Below are 25,091 nucleotides of genomic sequence, written 5' to 3' on the forward strand. Positions count from 1 at the left end.
TGCGCCCAGGTCACTGGTCTCAAGGTACAGTAGGAGTCAGTGGCCTCGAGATAGAGCATGTAGTGGAAGGGTTCGAGACAAGTCAGCTGACCCTGCAAAGCCAATCAGAATACTCCAGCGGCTGCTTTAAATCGGAGAAAGAACCGTTGAGGGGCAGCCGCCACCAAAGACTATGGCGTGCCCACCACCGGCATCTCCTCTCCAGAAATGAGCGGCTGCCACTGCTGAGGGAGTGGAAAAATCAAGAAAACTTTCGGATCCAGCCACTTAGGTAAACTCCAGTAATCTGTTTGAATTAATTAAACTTGTTTGGGGGTAATTGGCCAGGGTAGAGTGATTAATCTGTGATCTGGATGGATCCCTCAGTGGTTTCAGCTCTTGTGAGGCGTCAATTTCTTCCGAGGTGGAGGTAGCTTCAAGTATGTGACTAACCATTTCCTACTTTCTCTTTGAAGTTCTACATACATCGTTTCACTCCTCTTCCAAGACTTACATTCTTGAGCCAGGCGTGGTGACTTTTCCGGAGCCATAAGAGGATTTTGAGATCTGCGTCAACTGGGATAGAGAACGCGGTGAGACCTTAACTTAAAAGAATCATATTCTGTATTTACATCTAAGTTTCATATGCCATTAGTTTTCATGTGCTAGTCTTTTTAAACAGCAAGGACTGAATTGTATAGGTATTTGTTTCCATTTCTATTGTATTCAGTATTTTAAAAACCATTTTTCACACCTGAAGAGCAAATATATGCCCACCTACCCGTTGTAACTGTGATTTCATTTCCTATAATGGGCTCTTTAGGGTAGATGGTTATTTTCAGTGCCACTGTGTATCTGCTCACTGGCTTGAAATTTAGTGATCCTTCCTCTTTCTGCTTCTTGGTACTAGAATTATAGATGTATGCTTCTATACTTATAATTTTAATGTTGATTTTATGAAATGATTTTAGACTTGTAAGAGAGTGCTCACAAAGATTTCCATAGTGTAGACAATAAAAGTGTAAGGTTACCAAAACTAGGACATTAACATTGCTGATGTGCTGATAAGTTAACTACGGATTTCATTGGTATTTGGTGGGTTATTTCAGTAATATTTTCTTTGTATTCCAGGATGTTATTCCAGATACTTCATTAAATTTGACCAGTATTTCTCCATAGACTCATTTAGATACACAGGTCTTCAATCTTCTCTGGATTCACAACTCTGACACATTTGAAGATTCCTGGTCAGTCATTTTTTTTTTCCTCAAAATTCTGAGAATTTTATTTTGTCTCATTATTTATTTTACATAATGTACACAGTGCAGGATTTTCATATGACAGTTACACAAAACACTACACACACACACACACATATACTTGTATATATATGTACAAATAAATATATAGGTATATGTAAGTATATGCGTGTGTGTATGTATATATGTATATGTATGTATATATATATATATCCTTATACACTTATATGTATATACAGTGTAGGAGACTTGTAGAAAAAGGCACTGTAATATTGTCTTCTTAAAATATCCAATAGCATGTGTGACTGTTCTTTTTTCCCACATTCTACTCAGCAGTAGTTATTTGTTTACTTGATGGGAACCATTGTGACTGGGGGAAGGTAAAATTTCAGTATGCTTCATTCATTATTTGTTGGTTCCTTTATTTGTTTAATATTTCTATTTCTTTATAGATTGTAGTTATTATTGTCACCAGGCCCATAGCTGGAAATGATTGTTTCTGTTCTGATATCTGCCTTTTCACTGTTGCTTGTTTCCTCTACAGAAGTTTTTTCAAGAGCTATTTATTTTTTAGGTAGATGAGTGTTTTGCCTTTATGTATGTAAGTGGACTGTGTGTGTTCTTGGTTCTGTAGAGGCCAGAAAAGGGTATTGGATGTCTCAGAATTGAAGATATTGACTGTTGTTAGTTGCCACGTGGGTACCAGGAGTCAAACCTGGGTCCTCAGCAACAGCAGCAAGTGCTGTTAACCACTGAGCCATCTCTCCAGCCCTCTCTATGGAATATTTTTAATTTATTGTAATCGCACTTGTCAATTCTTACTGTTGTTTCCTGAGATGTTTCCAGAGTCCCCTTTAGAAAGACTGCTACACCTGTATCTTAAAATGTTTCCCTCGTGTTTTGTTACAGATTTCAGTATGTCTCATCATACATTAGGATCTTGGATCTATTTTGAATTAGTTTTGAGGAGTGAGGGACGGGATGAATGATCATCCATTTAGTTAGCCAGTTTTACCCACTCCATTTGTGGAAGCAGTTATCCTCGGTGTTTGGTTTTTGGCATCTTTAAAAATACATAAGTGGCTGTGGCTGTATGGTTTTATTTCTGAGTCTTCTATTCTATTCCAGGGGTCTACATATCTCTCTTTTTGCAGGAGCATTCATTTTTGTTGCTGGCTCCATAGTGTAATCTGAGAGCAGGTGTTGTCCCACCCCCAGCATTGCTGTGGCTACTTCTGGTCTGTTGTTCTTGTCCCTGCATTTTAGGACTTGGTTTCCTTTGAGCTAAACATAATCGGGAATTCAAGGCATTGCACTGCATCTGTGTGTAACTTGCAGTAACGTAGTCATTTTGCTAATCTATGTGAGTGGGAAGCTTTTCGCTCTTCTAGTGTCTCCTTCCATTTCTTCAGAGATTTAATGTTTTCATTTTTCAGTACTTCACTCCATCCGTTAGGTTTGTTCCTAGTTATTGTAAATTTTTGAAAACATTGTGCATGGGCTTGTGTTTCTGATTTATTCCTCAGTATCAGGGTTTGGGGTCACTATGGACTGCACAGTATTTTATGCTGCTGAGCACCCTCCTTCCTTGGTGGAAGTGTTAAGTACAGATTAGTGTTTGTGTTTGAGTGTTTGCATTCTTTTAACCATATGAGCACATCACTTGCCCATAGAGATTATTTAACCTCTTCTTTTTGTTTGTTTTTAACTTTTATTAATTCTTTATGGATTTCACATTATGCATTCTAATCACACTTATCTACTAGTCCCCTTGCATTTGCTCTCTGCAATCAAAACCAAATTTAGAAGAAAAACCAAAAACAAAACAGAGCAAAGAAATAAAACAAAACAAAATATAAATAAATGAGAGAAAAATCTCATTGTGGAAGCAGTAGTGTGGCCTGTTGAGTCACACAGTTTATTTAGCCTTTAGTCCATTCATCTTGATTTTTAAGTCTTCATTGCTATGAGCCATTAGTCTGGTTCAAGACCTCTGGCCTCTGCTACACTATCGATACTGGGCCCTCACCAGGCTTCCTCTTGGATATCCATCTTGTTGTTGTCCTGTGTCATGGAGATCCTACTGTTTTGAATCTGTAGTTTTGTCCCCCACACATGCTCCAGCAGTTCATAGATGAGGTGGATGTTGGCGTGGGCTAACTCATAGCCCTGGTTCTGGGCCTGGGGGATGGGAGCTGGGTTGGTCAGCCCGCCAGCTTTCCCTCATTGACACTACCAGCAAGTTCTCCAGCACTGCCTAGGGTAGCTCACCCAATGCAGCCTGCAGCAAGGAGAGGGGCCCGTTTTCCTGCTCTTACGTCCTCAGATCCAGGACACCCAGACTCACATCATCAGGGCTCACTCTACTGTTTTGCCCAGGCAAGGTGCAGGGCCTGCTCTCCCGATTGCTGTAGAGGGCATAGGAGGGAGGCCAGGGTCAGTTCTCCTGCTCTCACACCTTCAGGGCTGGCTCACCTGTGTCCCAGGGTGACAACAGGGTCAGTTCTAGTGTGCTGCCCAGACAGGGAGCAGAGCCCACTCTCTTGTGCATTGCAGTTGATGAGGGTCAGGGCTAGCTCTCCCAGTCTTGTGACCCCAGGGCCAATTCTCTCACCTGCCACAGGTAGTAATGGGTGAGAGGGGAGGGCATCTTTCCCTCACCAATGCCACCACATGGCAGACAGGGAGGGATGGGGTGAGTTCTCCTTCTCTCACTCCCCTCAGGGTCGTCTCATCTGTGTTCCTGACCACAGGGTCCACTCTAGTGTACTACCCAGGTGAAGTGCACACCTGTGGTGAGGGATGGGGCCATTTTTCCTGAGTGCAGGGGGCCAAAGCTTGCTACAGTATCCAGTGAGGGCCAGGCCCAGCTATCCAGCTGTCCAGTGGAGTGTGGGGCTGGCTCAGCATGTCATGGTTCCAATGATCCCTTCTGCTAACACAGGCTATGGACATCATCACAGACCCCAGCTGCAGCAGGACCAAGGACCCAGACATGACCCTAGGCAGTGGCCCAGGCCTAGACATCTCCATGGCTTGAGGTGGCAGCACCAGCCACCCAGATCAGTAAGGCCCAGGCAGCAGCATGGTCCTCAGGGAACAACATGGTCTGAGGTGGCTGACCAGACCCCAGCCATCTACTTGGCCCTCGATGGTAACAGGAGCCGCAGGCATCAACCCAGACAATGGCTTTTGTAGGGACAAGGACCCAGACAATGTCTTTGGCAGCAACCCCAGCATGGGCGACACCATGGTCCTGGGTGCCAGCACAGGTCACTCAGATCAGGATGTCCCTGGTGGCAGCATGGCCCTCAGACACCCTCATGACCACAGGTTGCAGTCCAGACCCCGGGCCTCTATGTGGTCTTTGGTGGTAACATGGGCCATGGACATCAGTACAGACCCAGACATGTTCTTTGGCAGGAGTCCGGGACCCAGATGTCACCATGGTCCCAGGTGGCAGTGCAGGTTACTTGGACCAGCATGGCCCCAGTGGCAGAGTGACCCTTGGACACTAACATGGCCCCAGGTGGTGGCCCAGAACATAGGTCTCCTGCACAACAGGAGCCACAGACCACCCCCCAACTGTTGCAGGGCCCCAGACCAAGACCTGGCCCTTGGTCATAGCTCAGGCCTGGACTCGGGTGGCCAATTGGCCATTCATATCAGCCCATTTTTCACCACTTTCACCTCTCCAGATCTGCCTCCCTCTCCAGCCCACCAACCAATCTGTCTCTCCCTCTCTTCCACCTCCCCACCCTGTACTCTTTCATCACAATGGTGCCCAATCACCCAGCGCCAGGGCTCTTGGTTGGGTCACAGGTGGCCCTTGGTTGAGTATTGTCCACCCCAGTCATAAGGCATGGAACGAAGCTGTTGCCTTTCCTCTTTCCTGTTCCCAGGCCTAGAAACCTCAGGAGTGCTTGGTAAGATGCCTCCTGATTGATATGCTGGTTGGGCTGTTGGTTGATTCTGACCTCCTCAGACCAAAAACTCTGAGAGGGTGCCATCTGTTTCCTTTGCCTATTCAGGTCTGGAGTTAACCTCTTCTTTTATTTTATCCCATTTATTTCCTTCTTTTGTATGTGGGTAAATCCTTCTAGCAGCATATCGAAAAGGTTTTGGGGAAGCAGATCCCATTGTCTTATTCCTTGACTTTAGATAAAATGGTTTCTGCTCTTCACAATTTAGTATATTGTTAGCTATACGTTTGTTACGTAGAACCATTTTATGTTGAGGTGTGCTCTTAGAATCTTCAGGGCTTTTGTCATTAACCAGTCTTTAGCTTTTTCAAGATCTTTTCTGTTTGTTTTTCCAGTTTTAGGATGTGCCCTGCTTAGGCAAGCACACCTTTCTGCATATTTTAGATCATCCTGTGATCTCTGCTCTGAATGTATTTAGGTGCTGTATAGTCTTTATTGATTTGTGTAACGTGAACTACCCCATGTCCCTGATAGGAACCCAACTTGATCATGATGTTTTTGATGTGGGCTGGTGAGCAGGCTGCATGACCTGAGTTAGGTCTTCTCTGAGTTTTGCCTTCACTATTTATTTATTTTTATGTTGTTGATGTTTAAATATATAATTTGCTTGAATCTTTCTTCAAGTTCTAATGTTATTTAGGTTAACTGATACTGATACACTTTGCTGGTGAACCTTTCTTTTCTGTATTTTTTATTTTTAGTTCTAATAATTCTATTTTTTTTTGGTTTTTCGAGACAGGGTTTCTCTGTGTAGCTTTGCGCCTTTCCTAGAGCTCACTTGGTAGCCCAGGCTGGCCTCGAACTCACAGAGATCCGCCTGCCTCTGCCTCCCGAGTGCTGGGATTAAAGGCGTGCGCCGCCGCCGCCGCCGCCGCCGCCGCCGCCGCCGCCGCCGCCGCCGCCGCCGCCGCCGCCGCCGCCGCCACCACCACCCGGCTAATTCTATTTTTTGTCTGTTTTCAAACTCACAATTTCTTGCTCATGTATGTTTTTGGTTTGCATCTCCATGTCCTTAGTTGGATTCCTTCACCTGCTACTTTGTATCTTCTTTGAAATTTCTGAATATCTTTTCATGTGGAGTTTGAATTCTTAGCCCAGCCTTTCAACCACTTCATCGTCTTTAGTTTCATCATTTTAGGGGTTATGATCATTTTTCCTGCTTTTCATATTACTTGTGCTTCTGTGTTATATTTTCTTCATCATTTACTATTGGTTTCTCTTCCAGTTTTATTTGGAGATGCTAGTGAGCAGCCTACTGTTCAGAGAAGACAAAAATAACTAGTATGACAGCTGTAATACCAATATAGACCATGTCTATAAAGAGACATAAAATTATTAACTCCAACTGCCCAACCCAAATGAGAACAGAACAGGAATCAGAAACAGTGTGCAGTGAACTGTGAGGTTAAGACTGAATGGGGTCCATGTGGTCATAGTAAATGAACTAAATGAACTGGGTAGGGTGGGAGGAACCTAAGAAGAAGCAATGCTGAATAAAAGAAAGTGGAGAAGGAAAAAGGGGAAGCATGTGAGGAAGAGGAGGGGAAAGAGACAATGATAGGAGTGCATAATTACAAATGTGTGAACCAAACTAGGTAAATGTACGGAAAGGAATAAAACCTAGAAGGTTTGAAAATGCTGTAAAGTATCAATGATACAGAAGAATAGTGGAAAGGAAAGGAGGGAATACAATGGGCAAAACCAAAACTTTTTAAATGTCCAAGTCTTAGAGATGCTTATTTCTAGGTCCACTAATATTGGAGCTTGCCAGTTGGACTTGGTGGGGAACTAAAATTGGACTATCTTTCTTAAAATTGTTTATTTTTAATGTGTGTGTGTGTGTGTGTGTGTGTGTGTGTGTGTGATTACATGAGTTTATATGAAACACAAGTGTGCTGGAGCCCGTGGAAGTTGGAACTGAAGTTACAAATGGTTGTGAGCTGCCAAGTAGGTTCTGCGAACCAAACCTGGTCAGGTTTTTCATGAGAGCAATAATTTTCTTAACTGCTGAGCCATCATCTCTGCAGCTCAGAATTTGGATTCTCTTACCCTTGGTAACCTTTAGGCTTGTACTGAAGCCCCTACTAGTCAAACTTCAGTTGTCGCTAATGTAGCTGTCTTTCTTTTAGGAACCTCCCTTCTTTGTGTTCCAGGAGTCTCTGAGACACAGATTGTTTTGATATCTCTGAGAAGACTGGGTTCTTCCTCTCTCCAGAGACTCTCCAGTTTATGAATGCTGAGTGTGCTAATGTCCATGTCAGAGTGTATGTTATGAGTGTCTTTTAAAACTAGGGGAAGGAAAGAGAGCACTGAGATTTGTGCTGGAATTTTGGTCTTAGTGCATTCATTTCTCCCTCAACAGTAGACCATCCGTGAGAGGGAGGAGGCTGCTGCACCCTGAGGCCTTCGTGGACCAGCAAGTCGGGATTCTCCATTTCACCAGCATTGAACCACACAGAAGGTAAGTGGCTGCAGATGTAGAACTGCTCCCCAACCTCAATCATGGGATCACCAATGTCCTCAGTCATCACCAGGTGGTGGTGACTGCTCATGAACACACAAGTGATAGGACCTCAGAGCAGCGGGCCCTTCATTACCAGAGGATCTACTGCCTACATTTTATAGTGTGTCCTTGCCTGTCAGTCATTCACCCAGCCCATCACTGCCTTCGACAGGTGTCTCCCACAAAGTTGGTCTGGCAGACTCTAGTCCTCATTTATGAGAGTGTTTGTCTTAAATAGTTGGCCTCTCTCAAAATTGCACCTGGATGACAAACCTTTGGGATACTAGGGGGAAAAATCAGATTTTTTTTCTTCATGATTATTTATCACACATGTGGATCAGTTGTTGTTTTTGTTCTTTTTGGGGGGTCCCACCACCCAGCTCCCAAATAAATCACACACAGAGGCTTATTCTTAATTATAAATGCTCAGCCTTAGCTTGCCTTATTTCTAGTCAATTTTCCTTAAATTAGCCCATCTACCTTTTGCCTCTGGGCTTTTCCTTTTCTATTCTTGTATATGTTTCTTTGTTTCTTACTCTGTGGCTTGCTATGTAGCTGGGTGGCTGGCCCCTGGGTCCTCCTCCTTCTCTGGCAGCTACTTCTTTCCTCCCAGATTTCTCCTTGTATTTATTCTCTCTGCCTGCCAGCCCTGCCTATTTCTCTCTCCTCTCTCACTATTGGCTGTTAAGCTCTTTATTAGATCATCAAGTTTTAGGCAGGCACAGTAACACAGCTTCACAGAGCTAAACAAATGCAACATAAACAAAAGTAGCTTACCTTAAAGTAATATTCTGCAACAATCAGTGTCATCCCAGATTTACCAACTCAATTTAAGAATTGTGAAAATGGTAGGCATGTTCTTTCCATAAAAATCCAAGTCTCAGGGATGAACAGGCTCAATGGTTAAAATATGCTCTTTCATAGGACCTGGGTTCAATTCTAGTACCTACATGGTGGCTTACAACTGTCAGTAACTCTAATTCCAGGGGATCCAACACCTTCTTCTGGTTTCCACAGGTATTCAGATACATGTGTGGTGAGCAGTCATACATGCAGGCAAAACACCCACATAGAAAATAAAATTAGAATAAAATAAAATAGAAATACCAGTCTCTGTACTAGGGGTCTCCTATTTTACATTTTGGATGAGCCTTTTTCCTTCACCAATCCTGACAGGGAGCTGATGTTGTTTGGTGGTACTAGCTGCTTTGGGCTGCATGACCTTTCCGTTTCTCCATAATGCATCTTTGGTGATTTCTGTTGCTTCAACGCTCTTCTTCCTGTCTTTTAAATAGAATCCATCCCTGTTTGGGTATTTCCTTATTTATTTAGATTCAGGGTCCGATATAGCCCAGGCTGGCCTCAAATTCCCTATGTGGTCAACAATGACCTCGAACTCCTGATCCTTTGTCACCACCTCCCAGATGCTGGGATCATGTGTGGACATGGCTGCCATGTCGAACTTTTATACTGGCTCTTCAATTCAGGATTTGACATGGAGCCAGTTTAGAGTCTGTCAGCTTCACTCTGACTTTTATGTCTTCTAACGATTAGATTGAAATTATGCATTTTTAGCAAAAAAAATTACCTGTTTTTCTGTCCTCTCATTCATCCTACTTATGCAGGAGGGATGCCTTCCATAATATTTTGAGGGGGCAAGTATATGATAGCTGACACTGAAAAAATAAAATATATAGACGTTTACTAGTTACACATACAGCCTAAGACTGATGGATATCACATGGTAAGAAAACCCACAAAGTGGAAGAAAGCAATTGCTGTGTGGACAATCTTAATAATAACAAGGCAACAAAATAACCTGGTTAATACAAAGATGATTTGCCTGCTTGAACAATCTTGTGGGTTTGTGGGAAACTGAATTGTGATACTCAGGCATACAGAGTGTTGCAGTCCACACGCTAAGGAAAGAGGCTACTTTAGCTAGGGATCATCTTTCCATGGGAAAACAGTAAGGACAACTCGTTGTTCTGGAGAAGTCCACTTGGTTTTTCCTCCTGATGGCAAAGCTTGCGCATCTTTGGTATTTCATTTTAAATCTCATACCACATTACCACGAAAGTGATTTTGTTTCTTGTCTTGCTTCCTATCAGGTAGTGACATTGCATACATATGTTGCATTACTAATAATGCTCACTTAAATCTCATCTTTAAATGTAACATTTATGTTGCTCCAGTGCAAGGCTACTGTTACCTCCTTTAGAAATAGCCTGGTGAAGGAAACAGCTTAGGGGTATAAAATAGCCTTTATCTTCTCAGACTCTGATTTACTATATTTAGAACTTTTCTAGGGACCTATCCTGAAACAAATGTTACTTAATGCTGATCTTCAGATTTCCTCATTCTTATGATATATATTGATTGGAATTCCTTTAAAGGAGGAACTATCTTTTCTTCACCCCTTTATTTATGTGTTTAATTTATTTATATTATTATTTGGTTATGAGTAATGAATATATCTTAAATTATAATCATATTAAAATATAGTCTTGTACCTTAAACTGTTATAGCTTTGCCCACTGGGATTACCTTTTAGTTAGTTTTATACTCACATTTCTTTCTTACACGCATTTTCTGTCACTATAAAATTTTCAAGGACATCTTATACATTTCATCACCACTGTCTTAGATTAAGTCCACTTTCTCAAGGAGTCTTTTTTTCCCTTTAAGAATGATATTTAGAAACTAATGCCTTTGTGTATGTTCATTTTTAATTGGGTTTCTGCTAGGTCCTGTGCGTAGACAGAGGTGGGATGTATATTGTGTTTACTTAACCATGTTTATATCAACACGTTTATGTATTTCTGCATTTAACTGTATGTGTTGATAAGACTCAAATACATGAGATTCCAGTCTATTTTAGCCTTATCTGTAAGTTAAATTTTTCTGATCTACTTTGTATCATCTTTGATATATTTACTTATTTTTTCATTCCTAGTCAGTATATACAGGGTAGTTTCACAATTACTAACTAATATCTCTGTTAGAAATGACTTATTAGGCTGGGCAGCAGTGGCACACGCCTTTTATCCCAGCACTTGGGAGGCAGAGGCAGGCGGATCTCTGTGAGTTCGAAGCCAGCCTGGTCTACAGAGCAAGATCCAGGACAGGCACCAAAACTACACAGAGAAACTCTATCTCGAAAAAAAAAACCACCCCCAAAATGACTTAACAGATGTCTTTGTACAGTTCTTTCAGTTTTTACCTTGAAGAAAAAAGTTAACTCAGTGCTTTGCAAAGTTTCCCCAAAAACTGTTTTCTTAGTCATTCCTCTATTGTGGTTATATTTATTTACTATACAGTCAGTCAGTTTAGGAACTGGAAGATGGCGCCCTTGGTGAAGTACTTGCCACACAAGGATGAGGGGTTCTAAGCTTAGGTCCAGCACAATGTAACATTTAGGCATGGCTGTGAACATCTATACTCCCTGTGCTGTGGGAAGTGAGGGGAAGACAGAGGCAAGTGGAATCCCTGTACTCATTGGTCAGCCATTCTGGCCAAATCAATGAGTTTCAGTCTCAGTGAGAAACCTTATAGCCAAATGCAGGGAGGAATGAGACAGAGGGAGACAACTGATGACGATGGCTGTCTTTGCACCCATGCACCCATGCACCCATGCACCCATGCACACACATACACATGCAGGCATCCCCCCAAAGTATAGTTAAGTTGTTAATGCTTCAGTCACCTCCATACTCTGTTTTTTAAATCATTTTACTTGTTCCTTGCTGTCAACAGTGCACTGGTTCCAGAAATCTGTCAGTGCGTTTTCACTGAAATTCTGTGCAAGTTCATGATCTTTGTATCCTATGGTATAGTATTGGCGTATAAGGTACTGTGTTCCTCATTATACATTAATTCATCTGTAAATTACTTACAGTTTCTAATTCAATGTAAATGCTATATGAATTATCGTGCTATATTACTTAGGGAATGGAGGCAAGAAGACATCTTGCACATATCCACTACAGAGAGGTTTTTCAGAGTATTTTTTTCTACCAGTGGTGGGTGGAATCTGTTAATCCAGGACTAAAGATACAAAAGGGTAGCTGTGTTTGTGTTTTGGCTGCATGAAAATTACTATTATTCCAAACACCCAAGTTATATAAAACTGGGTTCTGGGGGAAGTGCCACTCCTCTCTCCTGCCTTCTACCCTGTTCTGATTTCCCATTCCCTTCCTGTCCTCCTCCTGTAGGGACAACTGCTGCATTCAGCCACGGACTCCTCTCTCCTGGACTTTGCAAAAGGAGAAATTACATGTTTTGCTATATAGTCCTCCTTATAGTAAAGGTAACAAGATAAACCAGCTTTCTATTTTTTTCATGTAACAGCATTTGTAGGAATGACACCCTGCCATTTCATAGAGATTTTCATTATCCTTTTTCACATTTGTATCAGACATATTTGTATGAGCATACTGTCTTTTTATTTAAATATTCACCTATGTCTGTTTTAAATTGTGTTTAATATTTTGAAATTTTTAATGTACCTATGAATATCTCTAGGCAGATGGATTTTTGTATTTATGGAAATAGATCTTCATAGGACCTGCAGTAGGATTTTTGAGTCAAATTTAAGATGATACGTAGTTTGTTTAAAATTTTGTCCCGGAATCATTTTCCTAGTTTTCACTTCCATTAACAGAATGCGCTGCTTTTACTTTAAACATTTTTTTCCTGTAGTTGACCTGACACTAAATGATAACCACACAATTGTTTTTATATACATATGCCTAATGGTCATTAAAATTGAGCTTTTTATCATTTGTGGACTATACTTTTACATTATTTTGCATGAATTACTAATTCACATCTTTTCCTAATTTTTATACCAAATTCTGGTCCATTGTCTTTCAGTTTTAGATATCTGTAGATAATTAGCACATTCCAGTTGTCTCTGAAAATTTTCAGCTGCCTTTTGATTTAATTGTGACTTTCATACTTTGAAATAGCTTTCATTTTTATGTGACCAAATTGCTTCTTTCTTTCTTTGCCTCTAGAATTTGAGTGATATTTAGAACATCCTTTCCTCCGGTGAAGTTAAAGAAGAGCTGCCATATTTTCTTCAAGAAGCTGTATGGTTTAAGTTCTTTTAAAATTACTTTTATGTTTATGAGTGTTTTGACTGAATGTATGTATGCGCATCACGTGTTTGCCTGGTGCCCTTGGAAGCCAGAAGAGGATGTTGGAGTCTTTGGAACTGGAGTTATACAGGCAGTTGTAAACATCTATGTGGGTGCCAGGAACTGAACTCAGTGCTCCAGATGAGCAGCACATACATACTCTTAACTGTTGCTGAGACGGTCCGCTAGTCCTTGGTTTAACTTTTTGCTTAGATCGTTAGCCTATGTTATTAGGTATGTAAATGGCACATTTTATAGATCTGTTTTAGAGTTTATCCTAATTGTCTCATGCTCCCCTTTACTCCAGCGATGCTGCAGGCCACCTTTATTAAGCACTAATTTCCACTGGTGTTGACTTTTATTTCTAGGTTGTTTAGGCTAATCCATTGGGCTGTCTATTCTTGTAGTTTTTTTTTTATTTCACTTTATGTGTTTGGGTATTTTGCCTGCATTCTCATCTGTGCACCTGTGCATGTCTGGTTCCCATGGATGTCATAAAGGGTCTTGTATCCCCTGAAACTAAAGTCACAAATGGTTGTGAGCTACCATGTGGATGCTGGGAATCAAACCTGAGTCTGAAAGAGCAGTCAATTCTTACTTAACTGATTAACCATATCTCCAGCTCTTATTTCCTTTTTTTAAAAGATTTATTTATTTACTTAATGTACACTGGTGTTTTGCTGGTATATATTTTGTGAGAGGGTGTTGGATCCCCTGGAACTGGAGTTACAGACAGTTGTGAGCTGCCTTGTGGGTGCTGGGAATTGAACCCGGGTCCTCTGGAAGAGCAGCCAGTGCTACAAGTTGTTTAATTCCATTAAATGTTTGCAGATATTTTTGCAATTGAATTAAATGTCTATATCAGGGAGAAGAGACATATTTTTGATACTAGGCTTGTCAGGAAAAATAAAATCACAGCAGCAGCATTGCTTTGGCACTCTTAAAATGGGACCTGGAACCATTGTTAAACCAGACTTCAGGCACTATTAATACTTTGAACTATACTGTCTGAATATTTACATATTCACCCAAGAACAGGCTGACCTTAGCTACTAGCATGAACTTCAACTTTTAAAACAAATTTCACTAGTGTTTGTAACAGTTTGTGACATCATCACACTTGCTTCCTGAGTCTGCCCAGTCCCTTTCCTATAAGCAAGTTTGACTTTTACTTCAGACAAGGGAATCACAGTTCTTGATAGAGGGGGTGCAGTTAAATTCTCTTGCCCCTTACACTGTTAAAGGAGCCCAATTTTTAGAACCTTGGAACATAGTTTTCAGGATTACTTGAATGTTGTCTCCTGGGATTGCAATCCTAAGAAGTCTCAAGTTGATGTAATTCTTCTTTGCCTTTGACCAGGGTGAATTTTATCTCAGTTGGCAAGTTATTCTATCCAAGGACAGTGACTGAGTGGCAAGTTATTGTATCCAAGGACAGTGTCTGAATGTGTACAGGTTCATAGTAAAGTGCCCTAGACTCGGTATGTGATAAGAAACAGAATTTTGGTTTTGATGGTCTTAATGGTTTAGCTTGTAATTTTACTCACTTGTACGATATTGCATTGTTTTACATAATATCTATCTTTATCAATCTATGTTCTGGCACTTAGTGCCATGTAGTTCATTTTGCCATTTTTATGGTAGAGAGAAAGGTTATGAATACTCTAATTTTGTTTCTTATATATTACAAGAGTCTTATTTCCTGCCTTTGTTTCTTTTATCATCACTACCAAAGTTCCTGGCAATGCTTCTCCCATCTCTCTGCTTTTATTCTTCCCCATAAGCTCTATGGTTCAAACACTGATGTTTCAGATCATTCACATTTGTTACTTAATGCCATTCATTTAGTTGGTAACACATATTAATCACACATCTGAATGGGAGTCATTGTGGTATTTCCACAACTGTTTCTAGCTTACTTTCATCATAGACAACTATGCTTTTTCACCCTCAATCCTCAACTATGGCACTCTTTCCAGACCCAAGGAATCACTGTTCTGTTTTCAATTTGACTACTTTTTGGTTTTGAAGTATGGGGAAAAACATTAAGTATTTGTATTGGACTTTTTAATGGAGTGTCCCTTCTCCAAATGGTAGCTGCTTCCTTTAGCATCGGGACATATTTTTCTTATTTTAGGCTTATTTCAGATCTAATTTTTCTGTCTGAGGTTTTATGTCAAGTTCAAGACCCTAATTATATTTCTTCATTTCTATCTCTTGCAAGTTTTTGTCCGTCTGCTTCACTACATAAAATGTGTGGTAATGAAGTTGGACTGGCTGCAATTTCAGTCTTTTTCTCTTTAATAATTGTCATTTTGATGTTTTGTTATTTGTATCTTTTGAGGGGAAATGCTGGGTATCAGGTAAATAGATAACTAACTTTATCTTCTATTAACCATTTATTTCTAATGCTAGTCTTTCATGTACACACATACAGGTTTGTACACACACACATATTTGTACACTCATAACAAACAGTTTCTAATCTATGTTTACAATAGAGGTCTCTAGATGTGGTTATCAGTCTCATAAAAATTATTCTGCGACTAATATATTTTCTACATTGCTCACATTCATTTTAAAAAAGAGTCTGAGGGTATCTTCTCAGGACTTCTAAGTGTCTCTCATCCTGATGCAGGTTTATTTATGATGATGGATGAAAGGGACCCATCTACCCTGTTGGACCTTGCTATACAGAGTTTACTGAGCAATGAACCTGTTGCAATTCATTCCCTCGGGGAGATCCCCCGGGAACTTTTTGTTCCATTGTTCTCTGCTGCCTTCATGGGAGGATATAGGAAGACACTGACAGAAATGGTGAAGGTTTGGCCCTTTACCTGTCTCCACATTGGAACACTGAGTGTACAGGAACCTCAACGAGAACTCCTGAAAGCCATGGTTGAGAGTCTTCAGTTCCTACCTGTCCAGAACTCGGCTGCTAGGTAAGATCTTGTATAGTAAAGACATGGTAAGACACAGGAGATTATTTCACAGCCTGCTACTCTTCCAAAGGTAGAAACTAGTGAATGTTGAAGATTTATGTGTGAAGCAGTTGGTCCAAAACTTGGTAACACACTAAAGGCTGATATATTCAATGTTCATTATGAAATTTATGTTATTGAGGATATCATTGATGGATTTACATAACAGGTGTTATTACACAGAAGAAAGACACCAACTCTAAGATTGGAGAGGATTTAAGGAGAATAAAAGATGGGGAAACTAATTAAAGGATGTTGAATTTTCATGATATAGAACTTGTTAGTGTTTGGCATAAAGAATACAGACCAAGTCCCTACATGCCATTGTTGACCCTGTGGGTTTACATTAAAATTTGCATACCTCTTAGATGTTCTATTTCCTCTTTCCCCAACAGGAGCCCTAAACTGAGGATCCTGGATGTAAGGCAGGGTGTTGACTGCAGGACAACATGTCCTGAATTTGGAATCAGATCGCCTACTTGTTTTCATGGCTGTACTCACTCTGTACACTCTATTATGAAGTTAGAAAGCCAGTGCAGCATTGTCAACTCAAAGCCTAAGAGTCAATCCTCAAGGCAGCCTATGGAAATACTAGTGGACCTATCTCTCGATGGCACCTTGAGAGAAAGGGAATTTTTTGCTTTGCTTCTGAATAAAGTTGAACAGAGCTCAGGGTCATTACACCTCTGCTGTCGAGATTTGCAAATTGATAAATTTTCCTATGCCAGAAACACTCTGAAGTTTTTAGATCTGACATGCATTCATAACCTGGCAGTTGATCAGGCTTCACTGAGTGAAGTTACCACCATTCTGGCTCACATGATCTATCTGGACAGCCTTAGTCTGTCTAAAATCACTTTTAGGTCTTTGCATGGGAAAGTCTTCCAAATGTTTCTCAACTGTCTTAGGCAGATGAACTGCCTGAAAGAGTTCAACTTGTCTTCCTTCAGCCTCACGGATCATCTGGCCAGCCTACTCAGGTGAGGGCTTGGGATATGTACCTGGGTTCCTGAACTGCCAGCCTGCTAAGACTGGGAGAAATCATCCCTGTGAATTCTTGAGATCCTTAAAACCCTTTATGCCTTTTATCTCTGCCCTCCAGAGAATTTCAAAGTAGCCATACAAAAAAGTCTCTCTCATAGTCTGAGGAGAAAAACAGGATTAAAACAACCCTTAGTCAGCTGAGCATGTGCGGGCACTGTGCTCATTCCAGAAGTATAAAGTTCAAAAGAACAATGCAGTCCTCCTCTGGCCATCGAGAGATGAAGAGGAGGAATTGAGAGAAAAACTTCAGGTTGGGCACAGGTGCACATAGCCATCTACCCATAGACAGAAATGTCAGAGCATTAGGAAAATCTCCAAGGTTCAAGCTGTGACTGTAGAGGCTGTCACTTGGGGACTGGCCAAAGGGAGCTTCCAGTTGGTTGCTACTCTCTCCTGTCTCTTCTGAGCAGGTGAACTAGCTCCACCTTAGATTATATTGTAATTACTAAGTAGATAATATTTTCTACTAAATCTTTGGCACAAATCTCTATATTAACATACTGTGGAAATTCTCAAGGATATACATTCTATCTGAAAATATTAAAGTAACTTTTCTGGGTCACAAATCTATTGAGTGAATTCAAGCCCATATTGTTAGCTGCTACAATGTATGTGTGCAAAACAGCTTATTCTAGATTCTTCGGACTATTTTCCCACATCTGAGAGTCATTCTATCTTTGTTTTCTCTCCACAGAGCCTTACCACCTAATTTGGACTTCTTGTATCTGCCATTCTGTGAAATTTCTTACAGAGACCTCAAATTTCTGTCCCAGAGCCCTCAGGCCACCCACCTCAAGCTGTTGAATCTTAGTAACAACCCAATGTATTGGGATGATTGTGGGCCTTTTCAGATTCTTTTGCAGAAACTCTCAGACACCTTGCAACATTTGGCTATAAATCATTGCCATTTAACAGATGCTACACTCTCTGCGATCCTGCCAGCCCTAAGTAAGTGTTCCCATCTCCGTGTGATTAGCTTTGTCTCTAACCCCATTTCGATGCCTATGCTTATGAGAATCCTTCACTACTTAACACCTTTGATGGAGTTGAAATACGTGATTTACCCTATTCCTGTGCATTGCTATGAACAATGGAGTTTTCATGGCAGCTTAGACCGACAGAAGCTTGCTGATGTCCAAGCACAACTGAAGGCAATGCTACAGACAGCAAAGCGGAGTGACATGAACTGGATCACTTATTCTCAGTAAAGTCAACTAAGTTTCAACCCAATATGTGACCTGTTAAACATTCAATGTTCATTTCTGGAGCTCCTAGAATCATGTGTAAGATCTTTATGTTACAGAAAACTATAGTTAGGAAATATGGACATGTAACTGATAGCTGTGAAGCAGTAACTCCAAGACAAAAATAGACAACTTTGAGAGTGCCTGTGTCTCTTTTTGTTGTTCTTGATCTTACTTCATCTTACTGACTTAAGTGCTGGGTATATGATATGCCATGACTACATCATGGTACACTGTATGTTTCATTCACTTGTAGATACCTAACACAAATACCGTTGCAACTTTTCCTGGATTTGTTTGTAGAGGGAGAGGTGTCCTAAGACAAAGCTTTTGCCTTATCACCAAGTTACTTTATATTTCTCATATTTAAGACTTCCTTGGGCTATTTATGAGAAGCCACCCAGAATTAACAGTGGGGAAAATACTTTATACCCATAACACATTGATACATTCAGCTACATTGTTACCTCCTTTCCTAGGTTTCAGACTACTGAAGCAGTTTTTCTTTGTTTCATATATCAAATATCTATTTGGGGTATTATTCTACATACTAAAAATTTAAATGCAGATAGATATATTTCCTATATGAAACCATTCAGAATCCAAATGTGTATATATTTTATTTGTCCTTACACCGTTTCTTAGATCACTACTTAGTTACCCTTTTGGACCCCCAATTTTGCTTTTCTTGTTCTTGTTATACGCTTTGTTCAGTACAAAGTAAACATCACATTGTTAGATACCTATTCAACAATCCATGGCTTAACTATTACCTCCTTAAAGAGTTTATTGTTTCATGTCCGTTAGTCTGCTTGTTAACATGCAATATACCTCTTGCAGGCTGCAAGAATATATCATAGAGATTCAGCTGTTTATTAAAGCTATACCTTGACCGGCCAAGGGTCTATCAAGAGGAAAGCCATTTATTATGAATATTTGGTGCTATCCAGCCTTTAATATTCCAGCTGTCTTCTACCATGAAATTCTTGCATGCCCAAATATTTTCATACCCACCGAACTTCTAGGTTACTAAGGCCCCAGCTGAGCCTAAGAGACAAGCTGGCTGGAGACTCATAGCTTTTCTTCTTGTGCAAATGAAGCTCAGGCCATCCCCCTGACCTGAGGCCTAGTGGTTCTCCAGAGCAACTGACTGAGAACAAAAGAGGTTTTTACATATCGAGGTGAGAGGTAGAATAACATTCCTCAGGAGGTAGAGAACTACACGCCCAGGGAAAGAAAGGGCAGGAATTTTCTGTAGAAATGCACAGAATGACAATGGCGAAAGAGAAGAGAGGATGACAGAGGTTCCATAGAGGGTAAGCAGATCTTGGGTAGAGTTTTCTGAGTGCCAGGAGTAGAAAGTAGCAGAGATGGAGAAAGAGGGTACAGAGGACAGAGGACAAAGATGAGGCTGGGAGCATAAGAGTTCAGTTGTTAGCAGGACTATGAACTGAAGCTATGTATGTTGTGCTCAGATCGTGACCCCCAGAGAGACCACCAAAGACGAGCATGCCGGAATGCAAAAGCAAGGTTTAATTCTGGATATCCAAAAGCAATACAAGCCTAGGCAGGGACTTCGTCCAATACATCCAACGCAGTGGAGGCTGGAGGAAGCGCCCACCTGTCTGCAAGCTCAGTTTTTAAAGGGAAAAGTCACAAGGTTACATCATTTAGGGGTGCTAGTACAGGTACAATTCTGATTGGCTCGCTTCTAGGGACTTCTAGAAATTACTTCTAAGGGAGTGGTTGCCTGCCACCATTTCTCATTGGCTGCCCTCAGGTGGAGGCATTTCTGTGATCAGTTACCCTGGAAACCAGGGAGAGGACATTCCATAGTCTGGCAGGCATTACCTCGTGACTATCTTGTGGCTCTGTACTTTTACACTTCCTGGTTTCTGGAATCTGAACTGACTGGTCTCAGTAACTTCTGGCCTGTTCCAGTAACTTATGGCCTGTAGCTAAAAGGAGCAGTCTTAGGCCTTTAGTTTTGGGGTGAGAACATTTTGGTCTTATTTTGGTTCCACATTTCCCCCTTCTCATGTGCCTAATGGAACCCAATCATGGGTTTTGGACAGTTAGCTCCTAAGTATCCCTCTCTAATAATGGCCATGTATAGTTAGCCATCTTGTCTCTATGCCAGGGAGTTTTCTTTTGACCCAGCATTTCAGCCTTTTCTGAACAGGGAACATGGATGAAGTATTCTCTTCTGGAACTGCTTCGAGCTGGCATTGGGGCGCTGATATCAGGGGGCCCCAAAAGGCTGAAAAGCTAGTCAAAGACTGGGCAAGGGGGCATTTGTCAGAAGCATGTAGCTGCCTGACCCCATAGGGACAGGGAAGAACCATGTTAGCTGGGCTGGTCCACGTCAGCTTTTAGCAAGTCTGGAGCTCACAGTCGTCTGGAGCAGTGGAGTCAGCAACTGAAACCTGGAGGTGACTGCCAGCCAAATGGAAATCTGTTGAGACAAATTTAAACTAGGAACAGAAGTTAAAATTTATGAACTTATTTGGAACCCTTAGGTCCATACCCTTAGTAATGGGAAAATCAGTAGTCCCAAGACCAGGAGAGAGGAAAAATACCATCTTTAGGAATACTTATCTGGGGTCCTTTTGACCTCTGCGAAGTGGGTCTAGGTTTTTATGACTCTTTTGATCCTTTGAGGCCTACTTACAAAATGACATAAAAAGTTTTAGATACATTAGTATTACCAATCTATACTGAAATCCATATTGTCTGTAAAACAGCAGAAGTGGACTCATGCCTTTGAGTCCCAACAAGAACTACAGATTTGGGTTACAAGCTTGTGCATTTTCCTTCTGTCCAGAAAGCCAGATATAAATTGGACAGAGATTTTTGGCCTGATGAGAGGCACTTTTAGGTTTACATTTATACATATTTAGATGACATCTAAAACAAATCCAAAATATTGAGCTTGTGACTGAACAGTAAGTAGTCATTGCTCTACCAGCTCATCAGGACTCCTAAATGTTAAACTCTGTCTGAACCATAGAACAGGAGAGTAATCTGAAACTTATCTCATTTTTAGACTCATATCTGAACCTTTATGACTTAGAACATTTTCCTAAAAGTGAGGTAACGAGCTAGCTATGGCCTTGCACAAGGATCTGGTTGATGCTGCCATGCTGACAAAGTTAGAGCTAGCCCAGCCATCAGTACTATCAGAAATCTGAGAAGGATAAACTATATCTGAGTGCAGACCAAGAAGCTTCCAATCCTATAAATTACAGGGATCAATCCCTACCCAGGTCTCCATATGTTGGAGGCACCAGTCAGAACAGCATCAATCTTCTTCCGCCATCAGGTCCATAAGGCAGAGTATTTTTCCTGTGGAATCGGGACATGGAAGACTGACCTTGATCAGGCAAAAGGGTGCAATCAATTCCAGTGTCCTACTGCTTGTCCACAGTCTGGGCTGGGTCCTGGCGGCAGGCGTTTCACTGGGGCATCTTGCCCTGTGGTCAGCGTTGTCATAATCCAGGCAGAGACGTTGTGGTGCCTCGTATGTAATCTTCTTTGGAGACCTTGGGTCACTGCTAGGATCTAGAAGCCTGTCTGATATAGTAAGCTTTTAGATCAACATTTAAATGCCATATTCTTCAGATCTCTGAAGTATGAGGGCTGTCCAGGTATATCTGAATAGACAAACTTTGTTTCTAATTACTTGTTTCAAGTTAAACCCTGAAAACATATGCAAGGGACTGAGTAAATGAGTAAACTTACATCAGTACTTACTTACCCTGACTACAATTAAAAAACTTGATTACTTATGACTGACTATTTATGTTCTCTAAAAGTCTACAAAAGTAGCCTAAAAACAATGCTTTTAAGTTGAAGCTCTTCTAGCATCAAATACAGGTTCAGTAAAGAAACCAAAACAAAATATTATTATACAACATTTTTAAGCCTGAATGTACCTTGGGTAAGAAGAAACATTTTTTAAAAGCTATTGGTTTTTAACTATAAAAACTGTTCTTAAAAGACTGAGATCTCTCAAATGTCTTCCACCACTGCAACTGGACTCTTTTTGGAACTCTAGTCCGGCCATACATTTGCAAACCTCAGCTGTTTCCTATGATTCCTTTATGTTGCAAAGTTTAGCTGCCAGAGCAAGGTATATTCCTGTGTATAAAAGCATTGATGTGCAGCTTTAATATTAATCAAATACCTTATTTATTAAACATATGTTGCCATCTATTTAAATTCTCTAGAAACTTACTGTTGAACACTTGGTAAAGACATAAGTATTAGGTATTAACCCGAGTAGATCTTTATAACCTTAGTAAAAGATGGCTGCCAGCCACATGGCTGCCCATGAGGTCACCAGCCAACATGGAGGAAGCCACGTGGTTGCTGTTTAAAGCTTGTTTTTCTAAACAGTAATTACTTGCACACATACACACAGTTGGATCCAAGTTACACACATACATACATACAGTTAAAGCTTGCTTACATTTTCAAGTCACATACCTGTCCACATACACACATAAGCAGTTTGCAGAATCATTAGCCATTCTTAAGATGAAAACCAACAAGAATTAACTTTTAAATTCAGTATTTGCAGGTATAAGAAACCATAACAAACAGTTTACATCACATCCCCTCTGACCTTCTACAACCTTCCATGTACCCTCAGTCCGTTCCTTTGATCCCTCAGACATTTACTCCAGACAAATTCCACCTTTTCTTTTCCTTCAAAACAGAAACTCTTACCAAAGTCTTTCTTGTGATTTCCCTCAGTACTCTAGAATATATTGTAAAGTTACAGTATTTTAAACAAGAACAGAAATACATGCACATACCATAACAAGAATAACTCTCAATTTGCATCAGCACTGTACCACAGACAAACTGTTGGTGACATACCATTCTTGGAGCCAGACCTTGATCAGGTTTTAGCCCCAGGGCAGGTCTTGGGAGCCCCACCCAACAGCATGGAAGAGGAGGACGGGGAAAGCATGCACCATGGAGACAAAAGATTGCTGTTAACCTCAGATTTTCAAGAACACGAGAATGACAGACTGAAAGTGACTCCACACCCTGGCTGGGCCCACAGACCTGTAGGCCACTCCTCAGCTGTGACCCTGGAGGGGCAGTTAGTTCTCCACCAGCCCCCACACTGAGCTCCTTGAGGCTCCTGCTGGCTCCCGCCAGCTCTGCCCCATGTCCACACAGGAGCCCAGCCAGAACCTGCCGGCCATATCTGGGCCCCACAGTGCTCACAGCCCGCTCTAGCACAAAGCCATGCCTAGTTCCCATGCAGCCAAGCCTCTACTCCACAGCTTTTTGAGCGAGCTGGGGCCCGAACCCGCTGCATCTAGGCCCCGTGATGCTCACGGGCCGCCTAGCCCTCTCAGCGGCGCCCTGGGTCCCCGAAGTAGCAGCTGTGCAGCCGCAAGTTTTCTGCTGCCTGTGCTCTGGTCAGAGAGAGCAAGGAAGCAATGTTAGGTTAGTCTGTGCCAGTTCAACCACCGAAGGGGTCTCCATCCCTTCGGCTGGCAATCCGGATCACAAGTCCCAATGCACACACAAGCTCAGGCATAAAACACTCACACATGTGGCCACAGTTCTCACACATTTATACATTTATGAAGGTATAACAAATAACACTGACGAACAAGATAGGCAGACAAAAAGGAAGAACAAGGGCCCTACAGATGGTCCAGGCAGACAGACGAGAGTCCGGAGAGGGAGCCTCAATAATGCCAAAGACCTACAGATGGGACAGGGACAATTCAACAGAGTCTCCCGATCCCCATATGGATCCAAACAGACGGACCCCTCATGGGCATCTCCCGATCCCCAGACGGATCCAAACAGACGGACCCCTCACGGGCATCCTAACAGACGGACCCCTCTCGGGCGTCCTAACAGACGGACCCCTCTCGGGCGTCCTATGACGGGGGGACCTGTAAGGACCCCCGCGTCCTGATGAGGGGTTGGAACGTCTTCCAACTCCTCCAGCGTCACCTTACAGGCGCGTCCGCCAAGGTGAGCCTGTCAGATTCAACCGCCGGCTTCGGATAAGAGAATGAAAGTAACAGGAAAACAAAGACAAGAAATGGAGCGCTCTTACCGATCGGTTCAGATGGACCTCCGGAGCTCTTAGGTGTCCCGGCGGGGGGTCTCTGGGGATCCCGGAGAGCCCCCAAATGTTGTGCTCAGATCGTGACCCCCAGAGAGACCACCAAAGACGAGCATGCCGGAATGCAAAAGCAAGGTTTAATTCTGGATATCCAAAAGCAATACAAGCCTAGGCAGGGACTTCGTCCAATACATCCAACGCAGTGGAGGCTGGAGGAAGCGCCCACCTGTCTGCAAGCTCAGTTTTTAAAGGGAAAAGTCACAAGGTTACATCATTTAGGGGTGCTAGTACAGGTACAATTCTGATTGGCTCGCTTCTAGGGACTTCTAGAAATTACTTCTAAGGGAGTGGTTGCCTGCCACCATTTCTCATTGGCTGCCCTCAGGTGGAGGCATTTCTGTGATCAGTTACCCTGGAAACCAGGGAGAGGACATTCCATAGTCTGGCAGGCATTACCTCGTGACTATCTTGTGGCTCTGTACTTTTACACTTCCTGGTTTCTGGAATCTGAACTGACTGGTCTCAGTAACTTCTGGCCTGTTCCAGTAACTTATGGCCTGTAGCTAAAAGGAGCAGTCTTAGGCCTTTAGTTTTGGGGTGAGAACATTTTGGTCTTATTTTGGTTCCACAATGTAGACATTTCATCCCAGAGGAATAAAGTAGATGAGTAAAGAGCTTGGTGCATCTAGAGTTATTCCTGCCTTAAATGACTGTCACAGCTATAGCTGTATTAATAGAATTTTGTCTTAGAGGAATAAAGTTAACAGACATAAAAACATAGTGTACATAGATTTTTTTCCTCAGATATCCCAAGCCGGATGTAGCTAAACCCCTGGGCCCCTGGGTTCTCCATA

At 41.7% G+C, this 25,091-nt stretch overlaps 1 protein-coding gene across 3 annotated transcripts; it reads left to right on the forward strand.

Annotated features, from left to right (window-relative positions):
- Nucleotides 1-130: 130 nt before the first annotated feature.
- LOC102910553 (melanoma antigen preferentially expressed in tumors-like) lies at nt 131-18,277 on the forward strand. 3 transcript variants are annotated; one of them, XM_076561764.1, is made up of 11 exons: nt 131-271; nt 456-572; nt 1,111-1,226; nt 7,584-7,682; nt 11,481-11,574; nt 11,939-12,033; nt 12,743-12,817; nt 14,226-14,346; nt 15,504-15,807; nt 16,242-16,826; nt 17,585-18,277. In XM_076561764.1, the coding sequence occupies exons 9-11, from the start codon at nt 15,512-15,514 to the stop codon at nt 18,096-18,098; spliced, it is 1,395 nt and encodes a 464-aa protein (XP_076417879.1). In that variant the 5' UTR covers nt 131-271; nt 456-572; nt 1,111-1,226; nt 7,584-7,682; nt 11,481-11,574; nt 11,939-12,033; nt 12,743-12,817; nt 14,226-14,346; nt 15,504-15,511; the 3' UTR covers nt 18,099-18,277. The 3 variants fall into 3 exon arrangements, with proteins under 3 accessions (XP_076417879.1, XP_042125473.1, XP_042125474.1); XM_042269539.2 differs by having other exon boundaries at nt 134-271; nt 12,743-12,822; XM_042269540.2 differs by lacking the exons at nt 131-271; nt 456-572; nt 1,111-1,226 and adding an exon at nt 5,070-5,164.
- The last annotated feature ends 6,814 nt before the right edge of the window (nt 18,278-25,091 follow it).

Source organism: Peromyscus maniculatus, chromosome X (genome assembly GCF_049852395.1).
Source record: "Peromyscus maniculatus bairdii isolate BWxNUB_F1_BW_parent chromosome X, HU_Pman_BW_mat_3.1, whole genome shotgun sequence".
Classification (NCBI taxonomy): Eukaryota; Metazoa; Chordata; class Mammalia; order Rodentia; family Cricetidae; genus Peromyscus; species Peromyscus maniculatus.